Source organism: Brienomyrus brachyistius, chromosome 9, assembly GCF_023856365.1.
Source record: "Brienomyrus brachyistius isolate T26 chromosome 9, BBRACH_0.4, whole genome shotgun sequence".
Lineage (NCBI taxonomy): Eukaryota > Metazoa > Chordata > Actinopteri > Osteoglossiformes > Mormyridae > Brienomyrus > Brienomyrus brachyistius.
In genome coordinates, this window is record NC_064541.1 from 13171044 (window position 1) to 13197415 (window position 26372).

Below are 26372 nucleotides of genomic sequence, written 5' to 3' on the forward strand. Positions count from 1 at the left end.
GCAGGCCTCACCACCAGGACCTCCTCCTGCAGTTTGCAGGGTGGGTGCCACCTGGGCTTTGACAGCCCCCGAATGTGGGGAAAGCCTACCCGTGTTTTGCCTTAACCAATGCTGAGGCATAAACCTCACTCTCTGGGTGCTACAGTCAGCGGCCTTTACCAGATGGTGCCCACAGTACTGCTTGCATTGCTGTAACTGGATGACCTCATATGGCAGGTTCTCTTCCTACAAGTGTACATACAAATGACATGCTGTAAAGACGCATCCCACTCCGTCAGCGTCTGGTAATAATTAGACAGCAACACTTAGCTTATAATCATTTCACTTTCTGCAGTTGTAGTTTCACAAAGATGAGATTTAATGCAAATATATTAAAATGAAATTAATTCTGTGCATCTATTAAAAGCGTGTTAGCAATGTGTTAATTGCGAAGAACCAGTCGCAATATTGTGTATAGTACAGGTCAATCATTTTAGCATTTTGTGGAAAATGAATGCAACTGTGATATTTACTTTATTATGTATTTTCATTATTACTTAGGGAGCACAGATTTGTTTTAGATGCAAATTAAAACATTTGTTTTTCTTAAGTAGCTACATAATCCAGCCATTGTTTGATGCCCTTGATTGACTTGATATGTCACAATCACGGTCCATTGTAAGCCTGGCCTCATTTTCTGTAACCTTTTAATATTTGATTCTGATTATTCCTGCGTGTAAATTGCAGCCAGCATGTCCTCTTACCTATGAATACTAATAACAGCTTTTTCATTTGTTATGGAAAAGTGTGATACATCTGTTAGCAGTGGGGAGCATCAGACCTGAAGGTTTGAAGGCTGTTTGTGATCAATAGCAGCTTTCACTGCATAGGTATGGAAGAGAGGTGGACATGGGCAGAGGCGGGGGGGGGGGGGGGGGGTCTGGTCCCAACGTATATGTTCTATAAAGAGAACTGATCCGTGACATATATATCACGCCGGCAGGAACACAGAACTCAATGACCTACAGTGACCTTCTAGCACACTTTTGCCAAGTCTGGTATTTTATTTTCAATTTCAATTTCCAGACAGTGTGAATCAAATAACAACATTGACTCCCAAATTGAATTCGCCTCATTATACAGAGCAGCTCTCTTTGGGGTGATCAGGGTGTTATAATAATGCTGCCCTCTATAAAGGCTCATGCAAAGACACTAAAAATAGCCAGGGAGAAGTTCAATGCTAATGACTTTATTTACTCAATATGCATCATATTTCTGTTCAATGCGAATTAAGAAATACTTCTAATAAATGAAATATGTATTATTATCTAAAAGTATAGAAGTACAGAAACAATCATCTTTAACAGTGATGAATGGCTGACTAATTGCTGCCTAAAGTCCCGGTAGATGCAGATGCCTCTTCAGCCGATGATGCTTTATATCCCCGTAAACCTCCCCCCTCACAGCCCCGTTCACCCCACAAATATCACGCGGTATAAATGACGGACATTTGAGAGCTACAGTCATAGTCCACCTGTGTGTTACCTCCTCATTTGGAAAAATAAAATGAAATTAATACCTCAGCGATGTCCACACGGCAAAAAAACACACACATAATGTTAGCGAAGCAACTACTGCGTTGTCTTTTCAGAGATAGGAAGTTCCGGCCCAGAAAATGAAAATCCAGACCGATATTTTGTTTCAACCAACCAGTTGAGCATAAAAAGTCACTGTCATAGAGTTACTCAATTGGTTGGTGGAAACAAAATCTTCATCTAAATTTTTACATTCTGGATCTGATCTGAACGATCTGCTTCTGCTTTTTCTCTTTAATTTCTAGCTACTCTGCCCTAAAAAGAAATAAATGCACAAGCTATTATTTCAGTCTTATCTATATCCAAGGACTACGTCATTATTTAAGTGCTCGTTTAATTAATATGTAGCTCTAGGTGAATCACCGATAAGTAATAAGCAGATTTAACCCATTATTATTAGTTAAAGAGTTCAATTTTAATTAAACGTTCACTTAAATAATGACTTAGTTCTTGGATATAGGTAAGACTGAAATAATAATAATAATAATAATAATAATAATAATAATAATAATAATAATAATAATAGGACTCGTTCCTGAAAAGGACGAAAACCCGCTGCAGGAACTGGCGTTGTAGTTGTTTTATACTAGTGACTCGTCATTGCATTGCATTATTCTGACTGATACAGAAGATGTGGAGTCGGGGGTCACGTAGTGCGTGACTTCTTGAGCGGATCATATCTGCTGATTTCCACGCCGAACAGTTAGTGATATACAATACAATATTATTACCTATATAGGTTTTTATTTATTTATTTATTTATTTATTTTTATTTTTTTTTAAAGAATCAATATTTATGGAGTGATCAACGCCAAATCAATGTCATTATTTTCATTATTAAGGGGTAAAAGTTAGTTGAAAAATGAAATATTTAAACACTACAAATGCTATAACTTTCTTTTTTTTTTTCGAAAGCCACTTTTTAAGCAGCAATGTCATGTTTATGTGCATAATGTATACTAACTGGAAATAAACTAATCACTTGAGGTTTCATAATCTTTGGTGTGTACTGTGGCTTCACACCTCCAGGGTTGTGAGTTCGAATCCCAACCAGGCTCTGCGCGGTCTTCCTCGTGCAATTAGATTAATCAGCGTCTCTAAATGTGTCCTGCGATAAGGCTTGCTCATATACCCCAGTGCTATATGTTATGGGGCTTGGAATAAGCCCCAGACACCCCTGCGATCCCGGCCAGAGTTAGCTGGCAGAGGGATGATGATTTCATCTTCACTTGCCAGGGCGCAATGCGTGGTCGCGATAACACGCGAGAACGAGTCTGGGTTTCTATTGGTCTCTGTGTGATTGACGCTGAGCTCCTCCAATGGGGTATCTCCAAGGCGGGAAATTCCTGTTTCTCAAAAACGTGTAGTCTCGTACTTTCGGGAATGTTTGATACTGGAATAATGATCTTTTAGGAATGATGTGAACGACAGCTACAGAAGAGAACATGGTTTGGATCAGTCGTGTTTGTCTGAGGAAGGTTTGTGTGACGTATCAGTTCTGGCTGGGCGTACATGCGGACGTCATTGGCTTCTCTCCTTCGGCAGCGCAGAGGGTCATTCCACCGTTACAGAAATATATTTTGATCCTCCTCTTAACCCTGCTTGTGCCTTTAAATGTGGCTTTCATTTCAGAAACTGAACTGTTTTAAATGCATTAAGGGAAAAGTTGAGGTGTCATGGGCAGGCGAATTGGTTTAAACGCAGGGATCTGCTGCCCAGTACGGAGACAAGCCGAGAAATGAATGAGCTTTCAGCTGTATGGAGCCATGTGGTATTTATACCGGAGGCGTAGGGGCTGCCGGCACTGACGGCTGGAAGGTGGTCTGGATTTCCGTTCAGCCAGATACATAGGCAAATAAATTTCATGAAATAGTTTTGGAAAAAAAAGAAGAATGACGGAATTCTGGTTGAATTTTGGAGGAACCAGGTTTGCCTCGCGTGCCCCTGTCCAGCTGCTGTAGCCCTGTCTCCTCTTCTGCCCACAGTATGGAGGCTTTGTGGACAACCTCCGGCTGTATGTCAAAGGGGGCAGCGGAGGCATGGGGCTGCCCCGCCTGGGGGGCCAAGGAGGGAAAGGTGGCGATGTGTGGGTGATAGCCAAGGAGAGTATCACCCTGAAGAAGGTCAAGGATATGTACCCCCAGAAGAGGATGGTGGCAGGAGTCGGCACCAACAGCAGGTAAGGCTGTCTATATTAACCAGAGAGGGTGCGACCTTGTAAAGACTAAGCAGTATGAAGACAGCTGTATGAAGCCCGCTGTTAATTTAGCTGTGAGGTTAGAGTGAGTTATAGTCTCATCCTTTATGTCATCATGTTGCTGTGCTTGGCTGTTTATATACTTTTGGGTCATTTTCTTTTTACGTGCATTTTTTTCTCCATTGCATGCTTGCTCCAATGCTTCATAAAAAAAAAAACTGCATCCTTTTGGACCACTCAACACTGTTGCTGTTTGCTGCTTCTTAACAAGACAGTGAGAGAGACATGATGTCACACGTTTAAAGTCGTCCTTCGGGCACTGAGGTCCCCCTCCCCACATGCTCAACTCCTTGAAGAAACTGCCACCTCATTGGCCTTTTCGAGAAAATCGAGAGTTTACTGTGTGGACTTAAGTGGGATGAGCTAAATTGGTCAAAATAAATTGAGCTCATTGATCAAAAGCAGTGGCAGCCTGCATAGGACAGATGGGTACAGAACATGAATGAGTGATTGTATTATTTATAACTTTCTTGCTTTATATATATGGCGGTTTATGTAATATTTATAAAGTTGAACCTCACACTGGAGAATATGTGGGACATGCGTGGGCTGGATGATCAGAGGGCTCCTTATAGCAGGGAGCTGCTTTGCGCTTAAAGAGGCACCTCGACCGGAAGTTTGCCATCTTTAAAAAGCTTCCTGTCCCAGAGGCCCCCTGCTGCCCCCTTGAGCAGAGGACCTGGCCTGATTCTCATCACCTAACATGCTGATATAAGGGCCAGAAGATGTTTGGAAAAAAGACCCTGCTTGGACTGGATTGCCTCGGGGGGGGCAGGCAGGGCTGTGGTGGTGTGTGTGTGGGGGGGGGTGGGGGTGACCTTGGGGATGACCGCATCCCCTGGTAACCTGGTGGTGAGACACCCTGACCTCGTGTATTTCAGCATCCGCGCTCTGAAGGGTGACAAGGGAAACGACCAGCAGATTTTTGCCCCGCCTGGCATCGTCGTCACCAATGACGACAAGAGGATTCTGGGTAAAGCCCCCGTCGTGAACTTCTCGCCATGTTTGTTGACACTGGTTGTGGGTTCAACTTTGCCTGAGTGACGGAGTCTGACTGCATGTTGCTGTCCTGGCTGACAGGGGAGCTGAATGCTGTGGGCGATAAGGTCCTGGTGGCTCGAGGAGGTCAGGGCGGATCCTTCCAGACGGGATACCTGCCCAATAAAGGCCAGGCTCGGCACATCCGGCTGGACCTGAAGCTGATTGCCGACGTGGGCCTGGTGGGGTAAGCAGCCTAGCTGTCTGTGTGAGCTCCGCAGTGCCTTGGCACCACTGTCAGCATGGAGAAGTAGGACGAGCTTCTTTTAGTGCAGCTTCTCTGTCTCCCAAGGTTTCCAAATGCGGGCAAATCGTCACTACTGGCTAAACTGTCCCACGCCCGGCCTCAGGTCGCCAGCTACCCGTGTGAGTGCTCCTCATTTTATTCTCTCTTTTTTTGTTCTTGGCTATTTCCTGATGTCTGTCTTTAAATATGACAGCAGTGTGTGTGTTTGCACTGAAGGCCAAGACACGGCTTTGCATTTATTAACCTCAGATGGCATTTGCGAGTTTTTTTTTCTTTTTTCGAATCTATTCTTAGTGCTTCACTCTTCAACTGATGAATTTAAATGCATTCAGTGAAAATACTGACCTGTTTCATCTTCCAGTCACCACTCTAAGACCAGAGCTTGGGAAAATCATGTACAACGACTACAAGCAGGTAAGACCAGGGAGATGCCGAGGTCTGTGGGGTGAGGACGAGGGCCTGGTGGTGGTTAAATCAGGATAAATTTCTGCTTGTTCCATACTGTGTAGTACCTTCTGTTTAGTTAGGTAGCTGGGATGTTTATCCAGAGAGCTATGTCATTTATTTACTTCACGTACGTGATTACAGTTAAACCTCTGTGTGTGCAGTGAATCTGCTCGTTCCTTAACCAGTGCGCCCTCCACTGGTCATATTAATATTTTCTAGGTGTCTGTAGCTGACCTTCCAGGGCTGATTGAAGGTGCTCACATGAACAAGGGCATGGGCCACAAGTTCCTGAAACATGTGGAGAGGACCAAGCAGCTGGTGTTTGTGGTAGGTGTCCACGCTGTGATGTTAAAGGGATTTCACATATGCTTACATTAAACAGCTCAAGCTAAACATAGGTTGGAGGTGAACAACTCCAAAGACCTCCCTCCCTCCTCCCTTCTCCTTGACCCTGCCCCCTTGCCCCCATTCGCAGGTGGATGTCTGTGGTTTTCAGCTTTCAGCCAAATCCCCGTTTAGAACAGCGTTTGAGACAGTGCAGCTCTTGACTAAGGTAATGTCTGCTTGTATGTAATGGTACTAAAGTGGATCATGTATGTAGATTTTCTTTTGTGAGGAGATCTGAATACTGGAAATCCAGTGTTGGCCATTTCAGGTCCAGAAACTATAAATCCGGACTAAGATTTTGTTTCTACCAATCAGCTGTGCATTAAGGTGTCACGGTCACAGAGCACTCGGCTGGTTGCTTGGTTTGCAGTTTTTGGACCTGAAAGGCCCAGCACTGATAAAATCTGCTTATAAATGCATCTGTCTTGGCAGGAGCTGGAGCTGTACAGTGACGAGCTGCTGTCCAAGCCAGCATTTCTTGTGCTCAACAAAATGGATCTTCCAGATACAGAGCAGAAGCTGGAGGAGTTAATGGGACATCTTCAGAACCAAAAAGGTACCATAAGACCATCTGGTTAATCCTCCACCAGCTGCATGGTTTGTTTTGGACCTGAACAGAGATGCTGTGTTTTAAATACCCCTGAGTTTGACTCAAAGGTCTCTTTGCCAGACTTTGCCCACTTGCTGCCTGATGCCATGATGCCGAAGAGCAGTTTGTCGTTCAGGCATATCCTGCCCGTCTCTGCGATGACCGGGCACGGCATCGAAGATCTGAAGACCTGCATCCGGCAGACGCTGGACGAGCAGGCCGCCGCAGAGACAGCGGACCTGCACCGAGCTTGTCTACAGGAGCTGCGGGACACAGGGTGGCCTAACACAACCAAAGACTCAACTGGCACAGTGTAACATGCTCCCCTCTGGCTAGGCGCTCGGTTCACTTTGTCTGATGCATTTCAAAGCCTTTAGGAGCCTGGTTAGCTCTGGCGAAGCACGTCACTTGTTTGCAGTGCAGTGCGCGACCCATCTCTGAGGATCGTTTGCTTTGGTCCGAGTGAGTCAGATTCCGTAGTGTGTCTCACTTGCTCTAGAAGAGCGGGGCCTCTTTAGCTGTGAAATAACTGTTGTCTCCGTCAAATATGACATTATGAACAGCTGAGTTTTATATGCAGCAGGGAGACAAACACTTATAAATGACCAAGACCCATGCCTCTCCTTTTGATATTGTTTGGATAACGTTTGTCAGTTATTAATGAAACTTGTCACTACTAGGTACTGTTATGGTATGACATGTGACACAGGAAGCAGATACAGACCCATTTCGATGAAAGTTTTATTTTATATTAAATATATTACAATACTGAATGATGTAAGAAAGAAAATATGGGCATTGATTTTTGCATTGTCTGTCTATGTACAGCACACAGAGGAAAAGACTGCAGTAGATCGATGTGCATTAGGTGCAATACATGCCCTGAAAGGAGGGGGGGGGGGCAACAGATCTGCGGATGTGAGTGGTGGGGGGTTTCCGACTGCGCCATGCACGTGGGACGCCCTGCCACATGGGGGAGGTTCTTGTTTTGGGCTGGAGTTTGGAAGACTCTGTTTGTTGTAGGGGTGTCAGGACAGTGAGGTGCGGTGGTCTGGAGCCAACAGATACTGGGAGCTGGGTTGTGCCCCCCCCCCCCCCACACACACACATTGAGGCGTATCTGATCCCTGGGCCACTGAAAGCATGGGGTGGGGGCCTTTAGGCTCATCATAACCTACATGCGCTATTGCTTTAAATGTCAGCACTTCCCCAGCACTCAGGGAGTACCAGGGGTGGGGCCTCGCAGAACTGCTGGGGGGCCCTTGTGTCAGTGGTGCGGCGTGGCTGCAGTCCGCATTTGCCTTATTTATTCAGAGAGCCACAGTCCAGCCAACTAACCGGCCTCCGACATACATCTGACTGCACAGATCCTGGGACTGAAGCAAGTACCCATGTGGGAGTTAGGGAGGAATAAAACGGGAATGTAATTATATAGGACGCGTTAAGGTAACGGCACAGTAGTATGAATCCCGTATTGTGATCTTACTATAATATTGTATACAGCTGCTTTTGTTCTCATCACCAGTGCCCATACTAAACCGAAAGCATATTCATTAAGATAGAAACAGCAGGCCTAATAAACATTGCAAACACACACGGTGTCCCGCTGAGCGCCTCCGCGGTGTCGGCCGTGTCTTAGCACGGTCACAGCGCCATCTCCCAGCTCACCGTTGTTGTGTGTTGGTTGAACACACGTTTCATTTAATATTCCCGGGTGACTAAAAAAATAAAAGGTGCTCAATAGGCAATACATTCTTTTGTTAAAAACAACAGGAAAATAACACAGCATAATTTACGGCAACAAGAATGCAATAATGTCCGATATTATCCATGAATTTCTGCTTGACGCTTCAACTTAGAGAAACATCTCGCACACAAACCTTACAATGGAGGGTGATACTTCTTGGTACTTATGACTGTATTAAAAAAGAGGACATACTGCATATTTCACAATTTACAGGACATTTTCATATATATATAAACAAAAATGCTTGTATGAAATGCTGCTTTTATCAAAAAAACCCCATTAGGTCCTCCCGCCCCCGCCGAACACCTTGAGAAAACTGTACACTTTCCATGCCCCCCCATCGCGACTCCCCCCAGTCACGGCGGACCTGCTCTCGCGCCTGACCGTCTTGCTCTTCCAGGCATTCACGGTGATCACGTGACCCGCTTCAGCGGGCCAATCCGGCCTCTTAAACCAGCACACGTGACTTCTTAAAGATCAGGCAAAAAACGTGTAAATTTACATTCTTTGAGAAAGAAAATTAACCTGAAATCTGTTTACAATCAGACAGGAAATACTGTAATCGGAAGAGTAAAATGAAAAAATAAATCGTGAACGAAACTATGCTTGGGACAAAGGGCCAAGAGAGGAGTGGGACGTTTTTTACTGCATTCTAAAAGGTGCCCTTAAAAACACTGCCCTGGTGACCTGTACATATTTACAACCAGTTCCAGAAACCCGGGTGAGATGTCGGGCGTGGTGGGGCTGCGTGTGACCTGCGACTAGCTGCGATGCTAAGATGCAAAAGGCGTAGCGGCTCGTCGGGAAGCCTAAACGGAAATAAACTTTAACGGCTTACATAACTGCCACCTTCCACATGCGGTCCCCTACTGAGTTTCGCTTATTTTTAAACACTACAAGGAGTCGATAAACAGAGGTTAATCATGCATACAGTGTTTATTTCTACAGCGGCTGCGTGCTTCAAAATGTTAAATAGATCCTGCTTACAATTACCTGTTCGAAATACATCGAATAGAGCACCAATCGAAACGGAGCGATTGTGTGGGATGCCTGGGGAAGGGGTCATTTAGAGCCCATCGCTGTTTTTTTGTTATATTTATTAATTTACGCGTTAATTCGCTCATCTTCCATGGGACTGGCTGGCGCGATCGGACGCTAAAGTTGCGCTATTCGATGCACGGAGGTTGAGTCAGCTTGGCGCTGTAGCGCCCCCTGCAGGGCGGGCTGGTCCGGGACGTCTTCGCCACGTCCCCTTTTTAGGTATACGTTTTGCATTGTCCCTTCTTTTCATTCATATAAAAGCAGACAAAAATGTAGTTCTTAAGTGTTGCTGAGCAAATACGAGGGACCTTATATCGATGTTTCCCATAGCTGTAGGGGGACAGAGGAAGAAAAATCAAGATTATGTCTAGAATAAGTTCCACTTTTTCCTGAGCATGATGCCATAAAGAGAATGGAGAATTACCCTGGCATTTTGCTTGCTGGCCTTCCTGTCTTCGTCCGGGAGGGGGGGCATGGGGTAAGGGTATCTCCTACTGGAAGCGATGGATCCGGTGGATGAGGTGGGTGACTTGGCTGGGGAGAGCGTTCTGTGGTAGGAGGGGGACAGGGGAGCCAAGGAAGGCGCGTCACACAGAGTCACCCCCGGCAAGAACACGTTCAGACGCAGCGCTGGTCTGGCCCCCGTCGCCTGACCCTGGCGCACCCCCTGCGACAGTGTGCCACAGACACGCCTCTCCTGAAGGAACCACCACCTCGCCTTCCCTAACGAGGGTGGGTCAGAAGGGGGAAATCTGTCCACCGCCCATAACAGCAGCTGGGTGGTAACATCCAAGCGAATTGCTCATAAAATCAAAAACATGCCCACTGGCGTAAGGGATGTTTTATTCCCCCCATTCCTCCGTGATTCACCCAAAATCGTTTTGCTCTCAGAAATGCGCTTAAGGGAGTCTGGTAAGGGGGCGGGGAGATGAGGCAGAGCAGGGACAGACCAGGCTGATGGGCATGGACTCACAGTCAGTAGGGCACCGGGGAGGGGGAGGGGTTATATGGAGGGGGCGGAGCCAAATGGCAAACTGGACTGCACCATGGAGGCGGCAGGGCACACACACAGAAAATGACACTCCACATGCAGCAGAGAGAAAAGGAAGGACTGAGAGGAAACCACGCAATGATGATGCCATAGCAACAATGCCGTTGCCTAGTGAAGGTGTTACTGAGCGACATGGGACAAGGCGCAGCACTCATGACAGGTAGTGGGTTTGTATCTCTTGTACTCATTTCCATCTCAGACTGGATAACAGTCTCTAAAATTTGATTCTTATGGCAAATATTGGGCTGTTTTCTTATTTTTTTGCACTGTAAACGTGCAAAGAGTTGAGCTTCAGAAAAGAGTACATAGAAAAAAATCTTTAGGTGAGAATTAAGGGATTAATTCCGCACGCTGTGTCAGGAATAACAGAACATATGGTTACGTGCATATATTCATTAATAAGGAGTGAGTTAAGTGATGGGTCCTTTTAAAAACAGACAACTAACAAAGCATCCTGGGAAATAAACCAGCCAATGAAAAAGGACAGCATGCATCCGATCATTTAAAGGAGCCTCTGTTGCTGTCTGGCAGTCTTCTAGGCAGTTTAGCCTGGCATCAAGCATTCAGACTGCTGGGACTGAATGAACAGCCTCAGCGTCAGTGTTTACAAGACCCTGGCTGCACAGGGACCCGTATGTCTGCACACTCTGTCCATGAATCAGGACCTGCATGGGGCTTGTTGTGCACGAGTGTGAGCCAGTGAGGACAGTCAAGATGCACGCATGCAAATATTGCTTTTAAGGATCTTGTGGTGAAATTAGCACAACCGCATTTCTGGGGCAGGGGAAGCCATGGGTACCTCCCTCCCCCATGAAGGAACCAGCCCAGGGCAAGCACCAGGAGTGACTTTGAATTCTCTGGCTACAACAAAACCAACAGACAAGGACACATGAAGGAGGATGGGGGGGGGGAGGGGTGTGCGGGGGCTTCACAACATGATCTGATTAAAATACCTAAGAAATGGTCCTTCAGTGTTTTTATTCACATCTTCTAGCCATTTAGTTACATAATACTCTGTTTTGAACCATGGACTTAAATACCTGCAGGGGGGATGGGGACGGGGTGGGGTGGGGTGGGGGGGGTGATGATGATGAGAGAGCAGAGGTGGAATAAGAAAAAAGCCTAGAACGGCCCACGGAGTCTCACTCTGCCCCCCCGATTGCCTACATGCTCTGTACTGTTTACATCAGGCAGCAGAATGCAGTGTTTCTCATGGCAGGGTTGGCCCAATCTGCCATGACATCAAAGAACATCTTATTATGATCACTGAGTCAGTCAGCACTGCAGGCACCCGCTCACTTTGTAGTTTTGAGGGTGGAAAACCAAGGTTTGGACCACACTGTCACTCAGTGACACTCAAGGGGAAAAACGAACAGCACCCCCTACAGGACCTCGCTGGCCGTGATGAAACACTGGCTGTGAGTTTCACACATTTGCCCAGCAATGACACTTTGAAGGGTCTCCTAGTCAATGGTGCAGCTGGCACAGGCTAATTAATCGATGGCAGAGAGAGCGATCCCTCCCACTGGATTACAAGAACATGCTCATACAGATGGTTTACCATTTTCTGGGATGGTGACAGATATGCATCAAAATATTGAATTCTATACATTTATTTTTAACATCCAGTTATATTTAAATATTTAAATTTTGTTTGGCAAATATGTTAACTGGGCCTGAGAATGCTTGTACCCCTATTACTCTAGTCCCCCGTGAAACCCGACACAGCTCCCCGCATGAATGATGCTACTTACTCTGTAGAGTTGGACCGAGGGCGAAATTTTCTTCCCTTCATCTTCTTACGGTTGCCCCCTACGTTTCCTAGGAGACATGGCATCATGAAGGGCATCATACTGCCTGTTCATTACAGTCCAACGTTATGTGAAACCTGGAAGTTCAGCATGTGAGCGTTACCTTGCCAGGAGTTACTTCTGGGTCGTCCGTTTTCACAGACGTCTGAGATGTGCTTGGCATCTGGAATTCGCTCACTCCACGAATGGGACAAGCCGTTTGACCTTCAGCCAAAATACGTGAAAACATAAAGGTGACTGCTATTCGCTCCATGGATTTCCGTGACAATTTTCCCTGTGATTTGCAGAAAGCTAAAGTTTGTTATAGATTTTTGGAGATACAAACCCGTTTTTCTTGTCGGTGTTGTGCTAGATGAAGTCAGTTATGCATCTGCAGTATATCATCATTTGGCCTGTGTTGCCTTAATGACTTACCTGAAAACACCTTATTTACTGTGCATCCCTCTGTTACCTACACACACAGTACAGATATACAGGAGAACTCATGGACATACACACATAGTGATGTCATGGACAACGGAGATGAGATGGAAACAATACAGAGAGAGCAAGATGAGCCCTTAGCATGACAACACAGCGATCAGCATGACAGTTGAAGTGAGCAAAGCAGCCAAGCTTAGATGAACTGTGTGAGTTCATCCTGATTGGCCCACAAGTGGGTTGACCTGTGTGAACAGCACGTCCCCATTGGTCCGCTTATGGGCTGACCTGCATGAACAGCACATCCTGATTTGTCCGTTTTGTGGGCTGACCTGTATTAACAGCACATCCTGATTGGTCCATTTTGTGGGCTGACCTGTACAAACAGCTTGTCCAAACCAGCCTGCCAGCAAGCTGGTCTCCATCAGTATCACCCTCCAGGCAGCAAATTGGCACATCGTTAACATCCTGGTGGGACATGCTGGGCTGCTGGAATGAGGACTTTTCTTGTATGTTCTTGTATATTTCTGTGTGTGCATGTATGCGCATGAGGAGTCTGGGTTGGTCTTTAACATCATACTGCACTACAGCCCAAAGTGATTGGGCCGAACTGGACACCAGATTGCTGATCATTCTGCCTGGCAGACACAAGCGGCTGGGCTTCCGAACCGGCGCTTCTGAGATGCGATGTCCAGTATGTGTGTTTGGCTACAGTTGGCAATCTCTCATTTCTGGAGCGACTCATTGCCCGTGAGCCCCTGGGCTGTGAACCCAGGACCGGGGGGGACGAGGTTTTCATCGCCGTGGCGTTTTGGGGAGACGTCGCTGCGGAAATATCAGCCACGGTTCCAACACACAACACAAACACATCATTAGAAGCATGGCCGGCCCTTCTCTTCGCCCCCCTGAACCTGACCCTCCCCTGGCAAAGAGGCCAATCTCTATGGGTGCTTCCTTTCCGCACCGAAGTGGAGCTGCGATATTCCTGCATTGAGGAAAAACCCATTTTTAAGAGGTACAAACCCGGGGCGAGGAAAAGGGCGCTCGATGACCAGCCAATGGGAGGTGGGAGGTCGGAACGGAGCCGCCCACCTGAAGCCAAACAATGAGATGTTCTGACTAATGGATGGAACAGATGGTGTGAAGGAGCAGGTATAGATCTGCAAGTGGGACAGACAAGCCGACCTCTTCTTCGAGCTACTGGCTGAGTTGGAGCTGACGCCAGGGGGCATGTCGCTGTAGAAGGAGTCCGCGTCTCCCGCCTTTTTAACATAATCGCCGGGGGGGATTTGTCTGTAAACAGAGGGGGGCAGGTGATGACAATGACATTTAGTTATTATTACTTAGGTGCACTTTATTTTTCAAATATTTTCTTATACTTTTATATTATATTCAAATATATTCTTTATACTTTTTCTTTAACTTTTTTGTACATTTCTATATTTTTTTCTTATTTTTTTCATTCTTCTACCTTGTTTATTGCTGGTGTACCAGTACATTCCTGCATGTGACAAATAAACATCTCCAATCTGAAGTAACATACATCTGAGAATGCAGGGTCAGTGAGTGTCCTTCAGTAGCTGAGGGTTAAGGGCCTTGCTCAGGGGCTCAACAGTGGCATCACTCTGCCAGTTACGGGATTTAAACCAGTAACCTTCCAATTACTACCATAGCACCCTAACCAACTGGGCCATGCATCACCACCAAAAGCAAAGTGTGGCCAATACAGGCATCAAACCCACCACCTTAGTGTTATTATGGTATTAGCACTGTCGACGCGCTAACTGAGCTAACTGGCCAAGATGATGGTAAAGGAGCAATCTGCATCTCTCCAGGCCACCAAGAGGGGGACTCATATCCAGATCAGCAGCACATTCCAGTAATCTGTCAGTAGACAGCAAATTCATGGGAAAAACAAAGCTTGTGTTTTACCCAGAGCAGGGCTGCCAGTTTCCAGTCCCAGACGGTCAGCCTGCAAGGCAGTTTGCAGCACCTACTAAACCTGGCAATTAGCTGGTGACCTGCAAAGAGCAGCGAAATCTGTGAACTGCGTTACAGACTGGCTCTCCAGGACCGGAACTGGGCCACCCTGATCTATAGGAATGCCATTCAAGAGCCCAGATAGGGGGGTAATTGAAAGTAATTTCAATTAAGTAATTGAAAAATAGTAATTAATTGACTGAAAACTAACAATTAAGTAATTGAAGGTACAACGTAAGTCACGTGTCTGACTGTGATGGAGCATCTCCCAGACTGGTGGTATGTATGAGACAGGGGGCCTTGCAGGAGGACTCACGATTCATTCTGCTGGATATCTTACGGTTCATCCATGTTTTTGTTGACCCACCTCTGGCACAAACCTCATCTCTCGCTAAACAGCAGCAAAAGCACTTTTACTAACAATGAGATCATTTCAGAGCCAAAGGAAGCAGTTTAGTCAACGCATTCATCCAACCTCTGCAGGTACAGAGCTTCATCAGTCCCCCAATACCTGGCCACCCGCACATGTTAAAGAATAATTCCATCAAACATAATGAGGCAGCCAGAGGACCCAGCTGGCCGTCTGAAAAATCAATGTGAATAATCTTGTTTTCTGAGAGGCAGATGCTGAGGCTACAGAGGAGATTTCTAAGGAGAACGGGGGGGGCGGGGGGGGGGGGCTGTGAAATGTATCAGCAAAACGAAAACACAGCGAGGAGAAAACGCACAGCGGAATGAGACACAAAGATACCAGTGACATGAAGGCAAAGAATTAAAATGATAACACAATGTTAATATGAACCATGACATGCTTTTTAATTCATATGTACAAAAATATACAAATACATGATAACGATAAAAAAAAAAAAAAAAACAAAGAAACAATGGAAAAAAGACATTGAAATTCCCTCCTGGCTGTGGGTGAGTTATACACTGTGGGTGAGTTATACACTGTGGGTGAGTTATGCACCGTGGGTGAGTTATACACTGTGGGTGAGTTATACACTGTGGGTGAGTTATGCACCGTGGGTGAGTTATACACCGTGGGTGAGTTATGCACCGTGGGTGAGTTATACACTGTGGGTGAGTTATACACTGTGGGTGAGTTATGCACCGTGGGTGAGTTATACACTGTGGGGGATGAGAGGCTTGTTACAGGAAACTGCACAGAGACCCAGCAGACAAATAAGAGCAGAAGCGAGGCTCAGCCAAGGCTGAGGGCTGATCACCCTTCATCTCCAGTCTGCCTCTACTCTCGCTTTCTCTCTATCAATGGCTCTGCCAGAGGAATAATGCCCCCCGCCTCTGAAAACAAGACCACAAGACAGTTTGAAGCATTTTCTGGGGAAACATCCCCCCACCCCCCAACCCCACCCGAGAGGAACGTGAGTGTGAACCAACCGGCAGAATCTTCTGTGCACCTCGGACTCCTCGTACCTCCGCTGTCGGTAATTCCTGGTGCATAGGGGGGTGGGTGGGTTACTGAGGGTCAGTCACAGAATCACACCGGACCTGTCATGCCTGTATTTTGTACTGCTGGCTTACAAACATAATTGTTACGTATTTTGTCTAAAAGAATAAAGGCACCAGCGTTGGCTGTTCTGTGGCTCACCCCGCTTCCTGCAGACTTACTTATATCCCCAGGCTGTGATCCCCATGACGAGGGCCAGCACAAGAATGGTGCCTGCGATCACCCCGATGATAATGTTTGTGCTGATGACTCCTGCAGGAAGAGAGGAGCGGAGGATGAGTCAGAGGACGTCCCCCCCCCCGCCCTGGCGCCCCCACGGGGTGCTCCCTGAAGGTGGCAGACTGATGCAGGACACTATGCGTGCCTGGACTTAATGCTTCTCAAAATTCCTCGAGCTTTATATCAGGGGTGGGGTCCCACGGGGGGCCAATGTAGGTGCGGGTTTTTGGGATGACCTCTAAATCAGCCTAACATAAAACAGTGTTCTCAACTCCAGTTCTGGGGACCCACTGTGGCTGGCTGATACCAACTACTGCACAGAGGACAACTGGAAGAAGCCAGTAAGTAAAAAAAGAGAAGGTGGGTTGGGGGGCACATCGGTGCAGGAGCGGCACAAACAGGACGGCACAGCAAAGAAGAACTGAAATCTAACCATACTGCCACACCACTCAAGAAATCCAACATAGACACGACCCTGTCAAATGAAGAACATGCACGGGGATCACAAGATCACAAGGACACACACGCTCCAGCAGAAAGCCCCACCCCAGCCATACAATCCCCTCCAGACAAACAGTTGTACAAGTACCCATACATCCCCAGTTGCCTAGTGTCTGTTGGGAGGGGGGTACTTATACCATACACTATTGTTAATTGTATTAATTTATGAATATAACAGGGTTATTCTAATAGTTCAGGGCTACTCCACCAACAAGCACTTTCATCATCCTGGACTTTCCAATCACATCCCACAGCCCACTTCCTGGCCCCGCCCCCCTCGATGAGGCTCCACCTACCAGAAGCTGAAGCTGTTGGTCCCACGACCAGGGAGCTGAGAGGCAGGGTGGCATTGCAGTCGTCCCCAGTCCAGCCCAGGTAGCACACACACTTCAGCTCGTTACTGCACACCTGCGGCACACACACACGCACACACACACACACACACACACACACACACACACACATACACACGCAGCAAGTGCAGGGTGCTAAAGGCTTAAACGGCCGATTTACATTAAAAACACATTAAGCTTCTTTTTATATGATTACCATGTAACCAATGACCAAATATAAACACTTAAATTTTATTTCTTCAGCCAATCAAATGAAACATATATGATCTTTGTAGAGAAAACAATAGTTTCTCCGAGTAATTAAATAGTAATCAATTCTGTTATACTAAACACTAAACAGGATTTACTTTGTTAACAGTACTATAGAAATTCAATAATACTTTGCTTAAAGCAACACATTGTAGCCATGTTCATTATATTTTATGTATGCTCTGTGAAGCTCTCATCTATAATCCACTATAGATACCTTCAAAATGAATTATAATGGCTTATACTGACCATTGTAATGCATTCGAAGGTCTATAATGGATTATACATGAGTACTTTAAGTAAAGTGTTACTACTAATTCTTTGTGTATGTGATGACACTGACTCTTAAAAATACCTGTGAAAACTGATAGCGCACAGAGTGCTGCCCGTCTAGCGGAGGTGTAATGAGCTGAGTGTGGACGCCTGTACGTCAGACACACGGCAGAGCAGTGACCTCACCCCGTGTCCGGAGCAGATGGCCTTCTCGTTGGTGCCCGGGCAGGTGCTGAAGTTGAACTCCTGTACCGGTAGACAGCGGTGCTCGAAGCAGATGCGGTCGGTAGCGCAGGCCGTCCCATCCTCCACGTAGCCGAGGTCCGTGTCGCCGTCGATGATCACGTGACCCCCGCTGTCCCGGAATACAGAGGTGAGGAGGAGAAGAGAAGGAGGAGAGATGAGGAGGTACGTGAGGAAGAGGTGTGATGGAGAAGTTTGGTGCCGTGACTTGGACACAAGCCTGGAGAGTTGGGGTGAAGTTTGAGGTGGAGGAGAGATGAAGGGAAGGGGGGGACTGACCTGCAGTCCAGGGAGGCACTGTGCTGGGCCACGGAGAAGGAGGTGAGGCCCCCCTGCAATTCCCCCAGCCGGGGCGTGGGGGCGATGTTGGAGCACAGGAGGTAGCCACACTGCACGTCCCTGTGAGAGGCATGGCGGTCAGCCAGAGTTCAGCCAAAACCTCGCGTCCCCATGGATGCGCTGGGGCCGGAATCGCCCAGGACATTCTGACCCGCGACAGACGCCGGCTGGACCGCTTACTGCTTGTTGCACTGGATCCAGGTGTCCTTGTCCCTGCCGCAGTTCCCTTTCTCGGTCCCCTCGATGTTCAGCTTCTCGTAGCAGAACTTGTCAGCGGAAGTTGCTTCTGCAAAGAATGCGTGAGGTTGTTAAAAGCGTCGGGCGGTGGCCGGCAGCTTTGCATCGCGGCGGTCGTGGTTATGGTCGCGGTCACGGTCATAGTCACGGTCCTGGTCACAGTCAGGGTCATGGTCGCCATCATGGTCGCGGTGGCACTCACTCTCTCCCCAGATGTATTTACACTGTCTGTCCCGGGTTTTGCACTTTCCATTGAAGCAGCGACCCTGACATCAGAAAGACGACAGTGGATATCCCATAAGCTTCGGCTCTGCTTAAAGGTGATAAGTCCTGCATTTCCAGCTGAACGGCCCCATCTCCTTTGACAAAGTGTGAAGTTGTTACCTGGTCCTTCTCACAGGTGTACCCGTCCATTTTGTGGACGTTCGGTGGACACTGTGAAATAAAGCAAATGAAACCTTCTATAGGTACATCTACAACAGCTACTTGGCTACTCACTTACTGTACAACAACAAATTTAAAATTCACCCAGGTAAACAGAGGCACTATTTAATTAATAATGATAGCTGGCTCTCCATGACACCAGCAGCCTCACATATCAATACACAAAGCAGCAGTAACTGAAGGTACGCAGCAGTAACTGAAGGTATGCAGCAGTAACTGAAGGTACGCAGCAGTAACTGAATGTATGCAGAAGTAACTGAAGGTATGCAGCAGTAACTGAAGGTACGCAGCAGTAACTGAAGGTATGCAGCAGTAACTGAAGGTACGCAGCAGTAACTGAAGGTATGCAGAAGTAACTGAAGGTATGCAGCAGTAACTGAAGGTACGCAGCAGTAACTGAAGGTATGCAGAAGTAACTGAAGGTATGCAGCAGTAACTGAAGGTACGCAGCAGTAACTGAAGGTACGCAACAGTAAAAGACGTGACAGCAGCACCCTCACCTGGCTAGAGTTTCCGGTGCAGTTCTCTGGGATGTCGCAGTCGTTCACAGCATCCCGGCAGATCACGCCCATGAACTCCAGCTGCAGCAAAGGGAGAGACCGTCACCTCATTGGTTGACGTGCCTTTACACGCATCACATGACTCCCTGTAGAATCACTAACACCTTCAGTTCTCACTTTGAAGGCTTTTATATGCTCAGGGGCCCAGCGGTGCCATCTTTCTACGGGCTCCGGGAGGGGCCCAGATAGAGGGGACCCTGTCACTCCCCACCCCGGGTTCCCTGCTCGGCACTGCCTTTCATACCTGACAGCTTTTACAGCACAGCCCGTCACTACACTTCGAGCCCTGGGTCAGGGTACACTTCTTACAGCAGTTTTCTCCCTCCTTCTGACACTCCTGTAGGGGAACAGAGAGAGACAGGGTACACACTCCTGTAGGGGAACAGAGAGAGAGACAGGGTACACACTCCTGTAGGGGAACAGAGAGAGAGACAGGGTACACACTCCTGCAGGGGAACAGAGAGAAAGATAGGGTACACACTCCTGCAGGGGAACAGAGAGAGAGAGACAGGGTACACACTCCTGTAGGGGAACAGAGAGAGAGAGAGACAGGGTACACACTCCTGTAGGGGAACAGAGAGAGAGACAGGGTACACGTTCCTGTAGGGGAACAGAGAGAAAGATAGGGTACACACTCCTGCAGGGGAACAGAGAGAGAGAGACAGGGTACACACTCCTGTAGGGGAACAGAGAGAGAGAGAGAGACAGGGTACACACTCCTGTAGGGGAACAGAGAGAGAGAGACAGGGTACACACTCCTGTAGGGGAACAGAGAGAGAGACAGGGTACACACTCCTTTAGGGGAACAGAGAGAGAGAGAGACAGGGTACACACTCCTGTAGGGGAACAGAGAGAGAGAGACAGGGTACACACTCCTGCAGGGGAACAGAGAGAAAGATAGGGTACACACTCCTGCAGGGGAACAGAGAGAGAGAGAGACAGGGTACACACTCCTGTAGGGGAACAGAGAGAGAGACAGGGTACACACTCCTTTAGGGGAACAGAGAGAGAGAGACAGGGTACACACTCCTGTAGGGGAACAGAGAGAGAGAGACAGGGTACACACTCCTGTACGGGAACAGAGAGTGGGACAGGGTACACACTCCTGCAGAGGAACAGAGAGAGGGACAGGGTACACACTCCTGTAGGGGATCAGAGAGAGAGACAGGGTACACACTCCTGCAGGGGAACAGAGAGAGAGACAGGGTACACGCTCCTGTAGGGGAACAGAGAGAGAGAGAGACAGGGTACACACTCCTGTAGGGGAACAGAGAGAGAGAGAGACAGGGTACACGCTCCTGTAGGGGAACAGAGAGAGAGAGAGAGACAGGGTACACGCTCCTGTAGGGGAACAGAGAGAGAGAGAGACAGGGTACACGCTCCTGTAGGGGAACAGAGAGAGAGACAGGGTACACACTCCTGCAGGGGAACAGAGAGAGAGAGACAGGGTACACACTCCTGTACGGGAACAGAGAGTGGGACAGGGTACACACTCCTGCAGAGGAACAGAGAGAGGGACAGGGTACACACTCCTGTAGGGGATCAGAGAGAGAGACAGGGTACACACTCCTGTAGGGGAACAGAGAGAGAGAGACAGGGTACACGCTCCTGTAGGGGAACAGAGAGAGAGAGAGACAGGGTACACGCTCCTGTAGGGGAACAGAGAGAGAGAGAGACAGGGTACACGCTCCTGTAGGGGAACAGAGAGAGAGACAGGGTACACACTCCTGCAGGGGAACAGAGAGAGAGACAGGGTACACACTCCTCGTTAAGATTCGTTAGTGACAAGATCATCTCTGCCCCTATAGCTTCCTTTACACATATGAAAACTAGGCTGACCGCTTCCCGATTTCATCCGGCTTTCCCTCCCTCTGTTAGAGTTCTTCTTTTTAGCCCCTTTGTCCTCCTTTTTCCCTCCCCCCTACCGACCTCCCCGTCAATAACTAGTGGTACTGTTCCCGACCCCCAGTCGACCAAAAACAATGCTATTCTTTTAAGAGAACAAGATAGGTATATCTATTGTGATAACTATCTCGACTTCCGTAGTATGTGTATGATATAACCACGCCCATAACTTTTATTGGATGTCCTCCTTTTCGAGCCTAGCTCCTCTTTTTGGACACAGGTGTCCCCCTTTTTTAGAGTCATTCCAGTGGTCACCTTATTGACAATCCATCACCATTCACACATGAGCAGAGCTGCATCACCACCCCCAGCCATGGGCATAACCCAGGGCTGACGAACAGAACACCCGTTACCCTATCCCAGCATCCCACAGCTGGTGGTGTAATACGGGGTCACATGATTCACACAACTTACCGCTGGGCTGCCGCAATCGCACTCCTCGCCCGGCTCCACGAAGCCATTGCCACACTCAGGGGGGTCCAGCAGCTGCGGGAGGGCATGGAGACGTGGTGGGGGAGGGGCGGGGTCGTTAACTCTCATTCTCAAAGGGCGCGCGCACATGCACGGCTTAGTCAGGAGGGACATGCTAACCTCGGCATGCTAACCTTAAATTCATTATACATTTCCGATAATTCTTCAGTATAGCAGGATTTCTGTACACATCCTCCGCTGGTACCAGCCACCCGGTGTACCCCCTTTTACCTCTCAGTCCGGTTAAATCCCCCCACGAGCAGGACACACGGCTGCCCCCGGCTGCGGCCGTTACCTTGGACGGCTTGTTGAACAGGCAGGCACCGCCGCCGCTGTTCAGGAAGTTGTGGTACTCCTCGATGTTACAGTCCGAGAAGCGCTTGGGCAAGTAGAAGCTGCGTTGGAGGACAGAGACAGGGCGCAGTGAACGGCGGGCGGGGGTGCCGGCCCGTGTCTCCGCCCTGATACGCCCTTACAGGGGGCGTCTTCAGTGTACTGTGTCCCGTCAGACTGTCGGTCTCTCTCCTTAGCTGCACTGAGGCCAGGCCGCTTCTCGGCGTTGCACGGACGTCATGTGACAGGTCACATGATTGACTTCCTTTACACCCCTAACCTTCATACGCCACTCTTCAGAGCGATAAGCATGAAAGCACACAAGCCCACTGCTGACTGAACATTAAAAATTCATGCAAAACCCAGATTAACAACATTTTTAACCACCTTCAGTTCCCTCTGCAAGCCAAAAGAAAGGAAACCTAGCGGCTTCATCACATAGGACCAGCTACAACACTGAGAATGCTGGGAACTACTTCCAGAACATTCTAAACTGCAGCCTGCACAAGAGCCAGGTCCACTTCCGTTCACAGTCTGATCCGGAACTAACCGGTTCTGTGGCCAAACAGTGGGTTCATCCTCTGCTGTCATACACAACCGTGTCGAAAGAAGGACATACACAGAGATGGACTGCAGACAGTAACGGAAAGACGAGGCATGTTTATGTGAAATCCATAAAAGCCGCAGGGACACCTACCCAGGATCTATTCCAGTCACTCACCTTCATCTCTGTATTATGTCACACCAAGGGGTGCCTGTACCAACACTCCAGACCATCAGCCAAGGGCAAGTCCGGGGTAACTAGGCCAACAGGGTGTTATATCACAACAACATGCACAAGTGACAATTATCGCCGTGGCAACAGCAACACCCTATGATCTACGTTACGGCATCTTATTCTGGACAGGTCCACATCCTAAAAGTATAGGGGGAACTGTCAGCCAAATGATCTCTGGCCAAAATCCAACTGCTCCTTCATTGTAGCTTCACCCCCATAAACGGGATGGAAAGGCCACCCTGAAGAACCAGGTGGTTGGACCAGACCTCATACCCACAGACCAACCTCAGGGCCTTCTGGGAATTGTAGTGCTTCCTCGGAATTACACGCCAGTGCACAGCCACCACCATCCCCACATTAATGCTACGTCTCTTCTGGCCGTTTGCGTGTGACGCTCTGGTGTGGCAGTCCCAGTCTCTGTATGGGTGCCTGACGTTTCCAGTCTCACCAGTTTCCCTGCCCCTAAGCCAAAGCATCCAGAGGGAGGCCATGGCACTAAGGCTGAAAGTGTGAGTCTTCCAAAGCACATCTGGGGCTCCCGGCTCGTGCAGCACAGGCCTGGTGACAGTAAGAGCTGAATTCCACAGGGGGGGTGAGGGGAGCCCTCTGGGCCAGCCGCTCATGAACTAGTCACCAAAACACAAGAGAGTTCATTTCATCTGGACGGTGTTCAGCACTGAGAGAGTGAGTGAGGAGTGCGTCAGGGATTAGTAGATCAGATCGGGCATGCAGGTACAGAAGAACAAGGGGGGGGGGGGTGTTGATGGAGTGGCGAGGGGGTGGTTATTTTTCAGTCAGTCATTGAACACAGACGTCTGAAACACCATTGGCACTTTGGAGGGGCTTTGATTCACAGAAGGATGTGAGTTGCTGTGTGGGGGGGGGGTCATCGCGGCCCCCTCCACGTCACAGCGGGACAGCGGCCCTAGTTTCCTGGGCTCGCAGCCGTCCCGCCGGCCCCGTAGAGCCACTGGAGAGCAGCCACAGCCAAAGGACAGAGACAACGATGGAGGAGAGGCAGGAAGTGGGACAGGACAGCTCGCGCTGGAGCTGGTCCTGCTGGGGAGATGAGCCAGTGAGGACACGGGGGGGGCGGGGGGGCTCTCCAGATAGGGGTGACATTGCAGACTGTTTCAATCGGTTAGAGATGGAACGGGATGAGCTGGACTGGAGTGACTGGACCTACTGGGTTTCAGAGCTACTAGCACTTAGCTTCCATCATTCCTGCGAGTGACATCAGCCAAAATAAAGATGACTAAAAAGGAAAAATACGGGCAGGTGCTTCACCAGCCTGTATTTTTTTCTTTTCCACCAGAAAAAGGAGAAGCTAGGCGGAGCATCAGGCCGCAGGCCTCGATGCTGACAAATGGGATGGAGCGCTGGGGGTGACTGACAACCCTTCCAAGCAACCGATTGGTCAAATCACATGAGCGGCATCACAGCCAAGCTTCTGCTCACCTGCTGTCCCATTTGGGATCGAGGGAAAACGCAAAAGGTATTTCAAAAAGGGACGATAAAGACACGTGCGTGCACACACACACACACACACACACACACACACACACACACACACACACACACACACAGACACGCACACACACACAGACACACACAAACACACACGTCAGAAACATGTACTCCTGCCATGTTCACAAGACCCTGCTGATGTGTGCCCTCAGCACGGACCGGGACCGCCCCCCCCACCAGAACTGTCCCAGCCATGGACGAACACGAGGTCAAGGGTCGTGTCAACAGGGTGACAGTAATAAGGCTTCTGTGGTCTTTTTGGGCCAATGTCACGCCAAACGGGGATTCCTTCCGATTTCTGAGTGCAATGCACACGTTCTTCATGATGGTGTCCTTTGACAAATACTATGCAGCTATGCATCACCCAGTGTCTCTCCATACTCAGCTGGACCAAACACCAGTGGGGCACGGGGCGCAGTATTGAGAAACACTGGTGATAATCTGCAGTATAATTCCACAAGTCTGCTAAATTCCCCCAGGGCTTCACTACATCTCAACTTATCAAAAATTCATTAATTGGCAAGGATCCTAATAAGCAAATTGTTATGCATTCAGGGAGTCCCAGGAGAGCCTGAACTTAGTGAAGGTGAGTCTATTCAGCATCACCCCTTCAGGTTACAGTGTAAACAGAAACCTGCAGCATTATTTTAACACCTTCTGGAGCTGGCAGCTTTCCAGCGGCTGCTCTTTGAAATAAATCCTCCTTTATCACATGCTTGTTCTGAAAACCAGACATCTGCCTTCGCAGGGTGACAAGAGCAGCAAAGTTGAAGCTGCGTTCAAAATGACATTCGGTCATTTTAAATCGTGTTAAATCGCCCAAAAAGTCTACAGCAGTCCCTGAATGGGAGACAAACACTGAGATAACAAGACCTTCAATAACACGCTTATTAATCTGATATTACATTAGGCCCAACATATTTGGATTTTTAAGCCATTATTCCAAAACTATCTAATTAAATGTCACGTTTAGGTCATGACATTTTGGTTTTTTTCAAAAGGTCTCTCATGGCCAGGGCCGTTTCTAGCTTTCTGGGGGCCCTACGCAAGATTCTGTTTGGGGGGCCCTATTTTTTTTTAGGGGGGGGGAGTTCGAACCCTTAAAAATGATCCATGGTGATGCATCAATCTGTTACACTTCAAGGAGAAAATAGGCTAGACTTGTGCATCTAAAATTCAAAGATCTCAAGCTGAGCCAAGCCATTTAAACCTACAGAAAATGATAATTAAAGGTAAACAGGGAGGCTCCTCTATGTCCAGAAAGGCAACAGACGCAGCATTTTCCTTAAAAATGCTTTTTTTTTAATTTAGGAAACAAAGTTCTTCAACATGAAAGATAACAACAGAAAAATTCTCTCCCCTCCCACCTAAAATTCTAAAAAATAAATGGGATAAGCCCTTTTTGATGCCATCTAGCTGTGGTTGTGGCTCAGCTCTCCCCCCAACGTGACCTGCGGCTGTCAGTCATCCCATCATAGCTGTTGGCAGACGTCACTCATCACGCCACAGCCTGATGGTGACTTTGATTTCCCCACAACCACAAGCCACAGCTTCTCTGTCATCACAGCTTAGTTTTATTTACATCATACATTTAATTTACAAGCATTTAAGTGCTTTACTAAATACATGAGGGGGGTTAGCTGGCTACAAATGAAGCCAGGTCATTTTAATTCTACCCAAATATCCTGAGCTTGAACTTGCAGTTTGGGGCCCCCTAGTGGCCGCGGGGGCCCTATGCATCTGCACAGTCCGCAAATAGCAAGAAACGGCTCTGCTCAGGCCTTCCAAGACAAAAAATGTACAAACAGCACTACATGAATAATCTAATAAAGAATACGGTGCCATCTAGTGGTCATAGTCTTTATTACATCACACGTATA

General features: G+C 48.1%; 2 protein-coding genes across 4 annotated transcripts in view; one reads left to right on the top strand and one right to left on the bottom strand.

The window, feature by feature from the left end:
* Positions 1–2908: 2908 nt before the first annotated feature.
* Positions 2909–8249, top strand: gtpbp10 (GTP-binding protein 10 (putative)). Its single transcript, XM_049025208.1, has 10 exons — positions 2909–3052; positions 3560–3753; positions 4713–4804; positions 4912–5056; positions 5162–5235; positions 5478–5530; positions 5783–5890; positions 6039–6116; positions 6383–6506; positions 6621–8249. Exons 1-10 carry the CDS (start codon positions 3020–3022, stop codon positions 6854–6856), a joined length of 1137 nt encoding a protein of 378 aa, XP_048881165.1. The 5' UTR covers positions 2909–3019; the 3' UTR covers positions 6857–8249.
* A 954-nt stretch (positions 8250–9203) lies between these two features.
* adam22 (ADAM metallopeptidase domain 22) overlaps positions 9204–26372 on the bottom strand; it is a 48229-nt gene continuing 31060 nt past the window's right edge. The window contains exons 15-31 of one of the 3 annotated variants that reach the window (XM_049025204.1): positions 22150–22249; positions 21798–21869; positions 19723–19815; positions 19419–19499; positions 18859–18909; positions 18677–18740; positions 18418–18523; positions 18178–18297; positions 17842–18010; positions 17077–17188; positions 16222–16312; positions 15991–16044; positions 13702–13902; positions 12293–12393; positions 12133–12199; positions 9752–9875; positions 9204–9657 (exon numbers count right to left, since the gene is read on the bottom strand). In XM_049025204.1, the coding sequence (XP_048881161.1) occupies positions 9637–9657; positions 9752–9875; positions 12133–12199; positions 12293–12393; positions 13702–13902; positions 15991–16044; positions 16222–16312; positions 17077–17188; positions 17842–18010; positions 18178–18297; positions 18418–18523; positions 18677–18740; positions 18859–18909; positions 19419–19499; positions 19723–19815; positions 21798–21869; positions 22150–22249 (1627 nt within the window). In that variant the 3' untranslated portion in view covers positions 9204–9636. Of the gene's footprint in view, positions 9658–9751; positions 9876–12132; positions 12200–12292; positions 12394–13701; positions 13903–15380; positions 15895–15990; positions 16045–16221; positions 16313–17076; positions 17189–17841; positions 18011–18177; positions 18298–18417; positions 18524–18676; positions 18741–18858; positions 18910–19418; positions 19500–19722; positions 19816–21797; positions 21870–22149; positions 22250–26372 lie in introns of those variants that run through there. The other 2 variants (XM_049025205.1, XM_049025206.1) reach the window with 2 other exon arrangements.

Bases quoted from the DNA above. Each gene is read 5' to 3' on its own strand.
- gtpbp10 (XM_049025208.1), top strand. From the start codon at position 3,020: ATGGTTTGGATCAGTCGTGTTTGTCTGAGGAAG. The intron at 5,531-5,782 runs GTAAGACCAGGG...AATATTTTCTAG, and splicing joins TGTACAACGACTACAAGCAG to GTGTCTGTAGCTGACCTTCC. The intron at 5,891-6,038 runs GTAGGTGTCCAC...CCCCATTCGCAG, and splicing joins CCAAGCAGCTGGTGTTTGTG to GTGGATGTCTGTGGTTTTCA.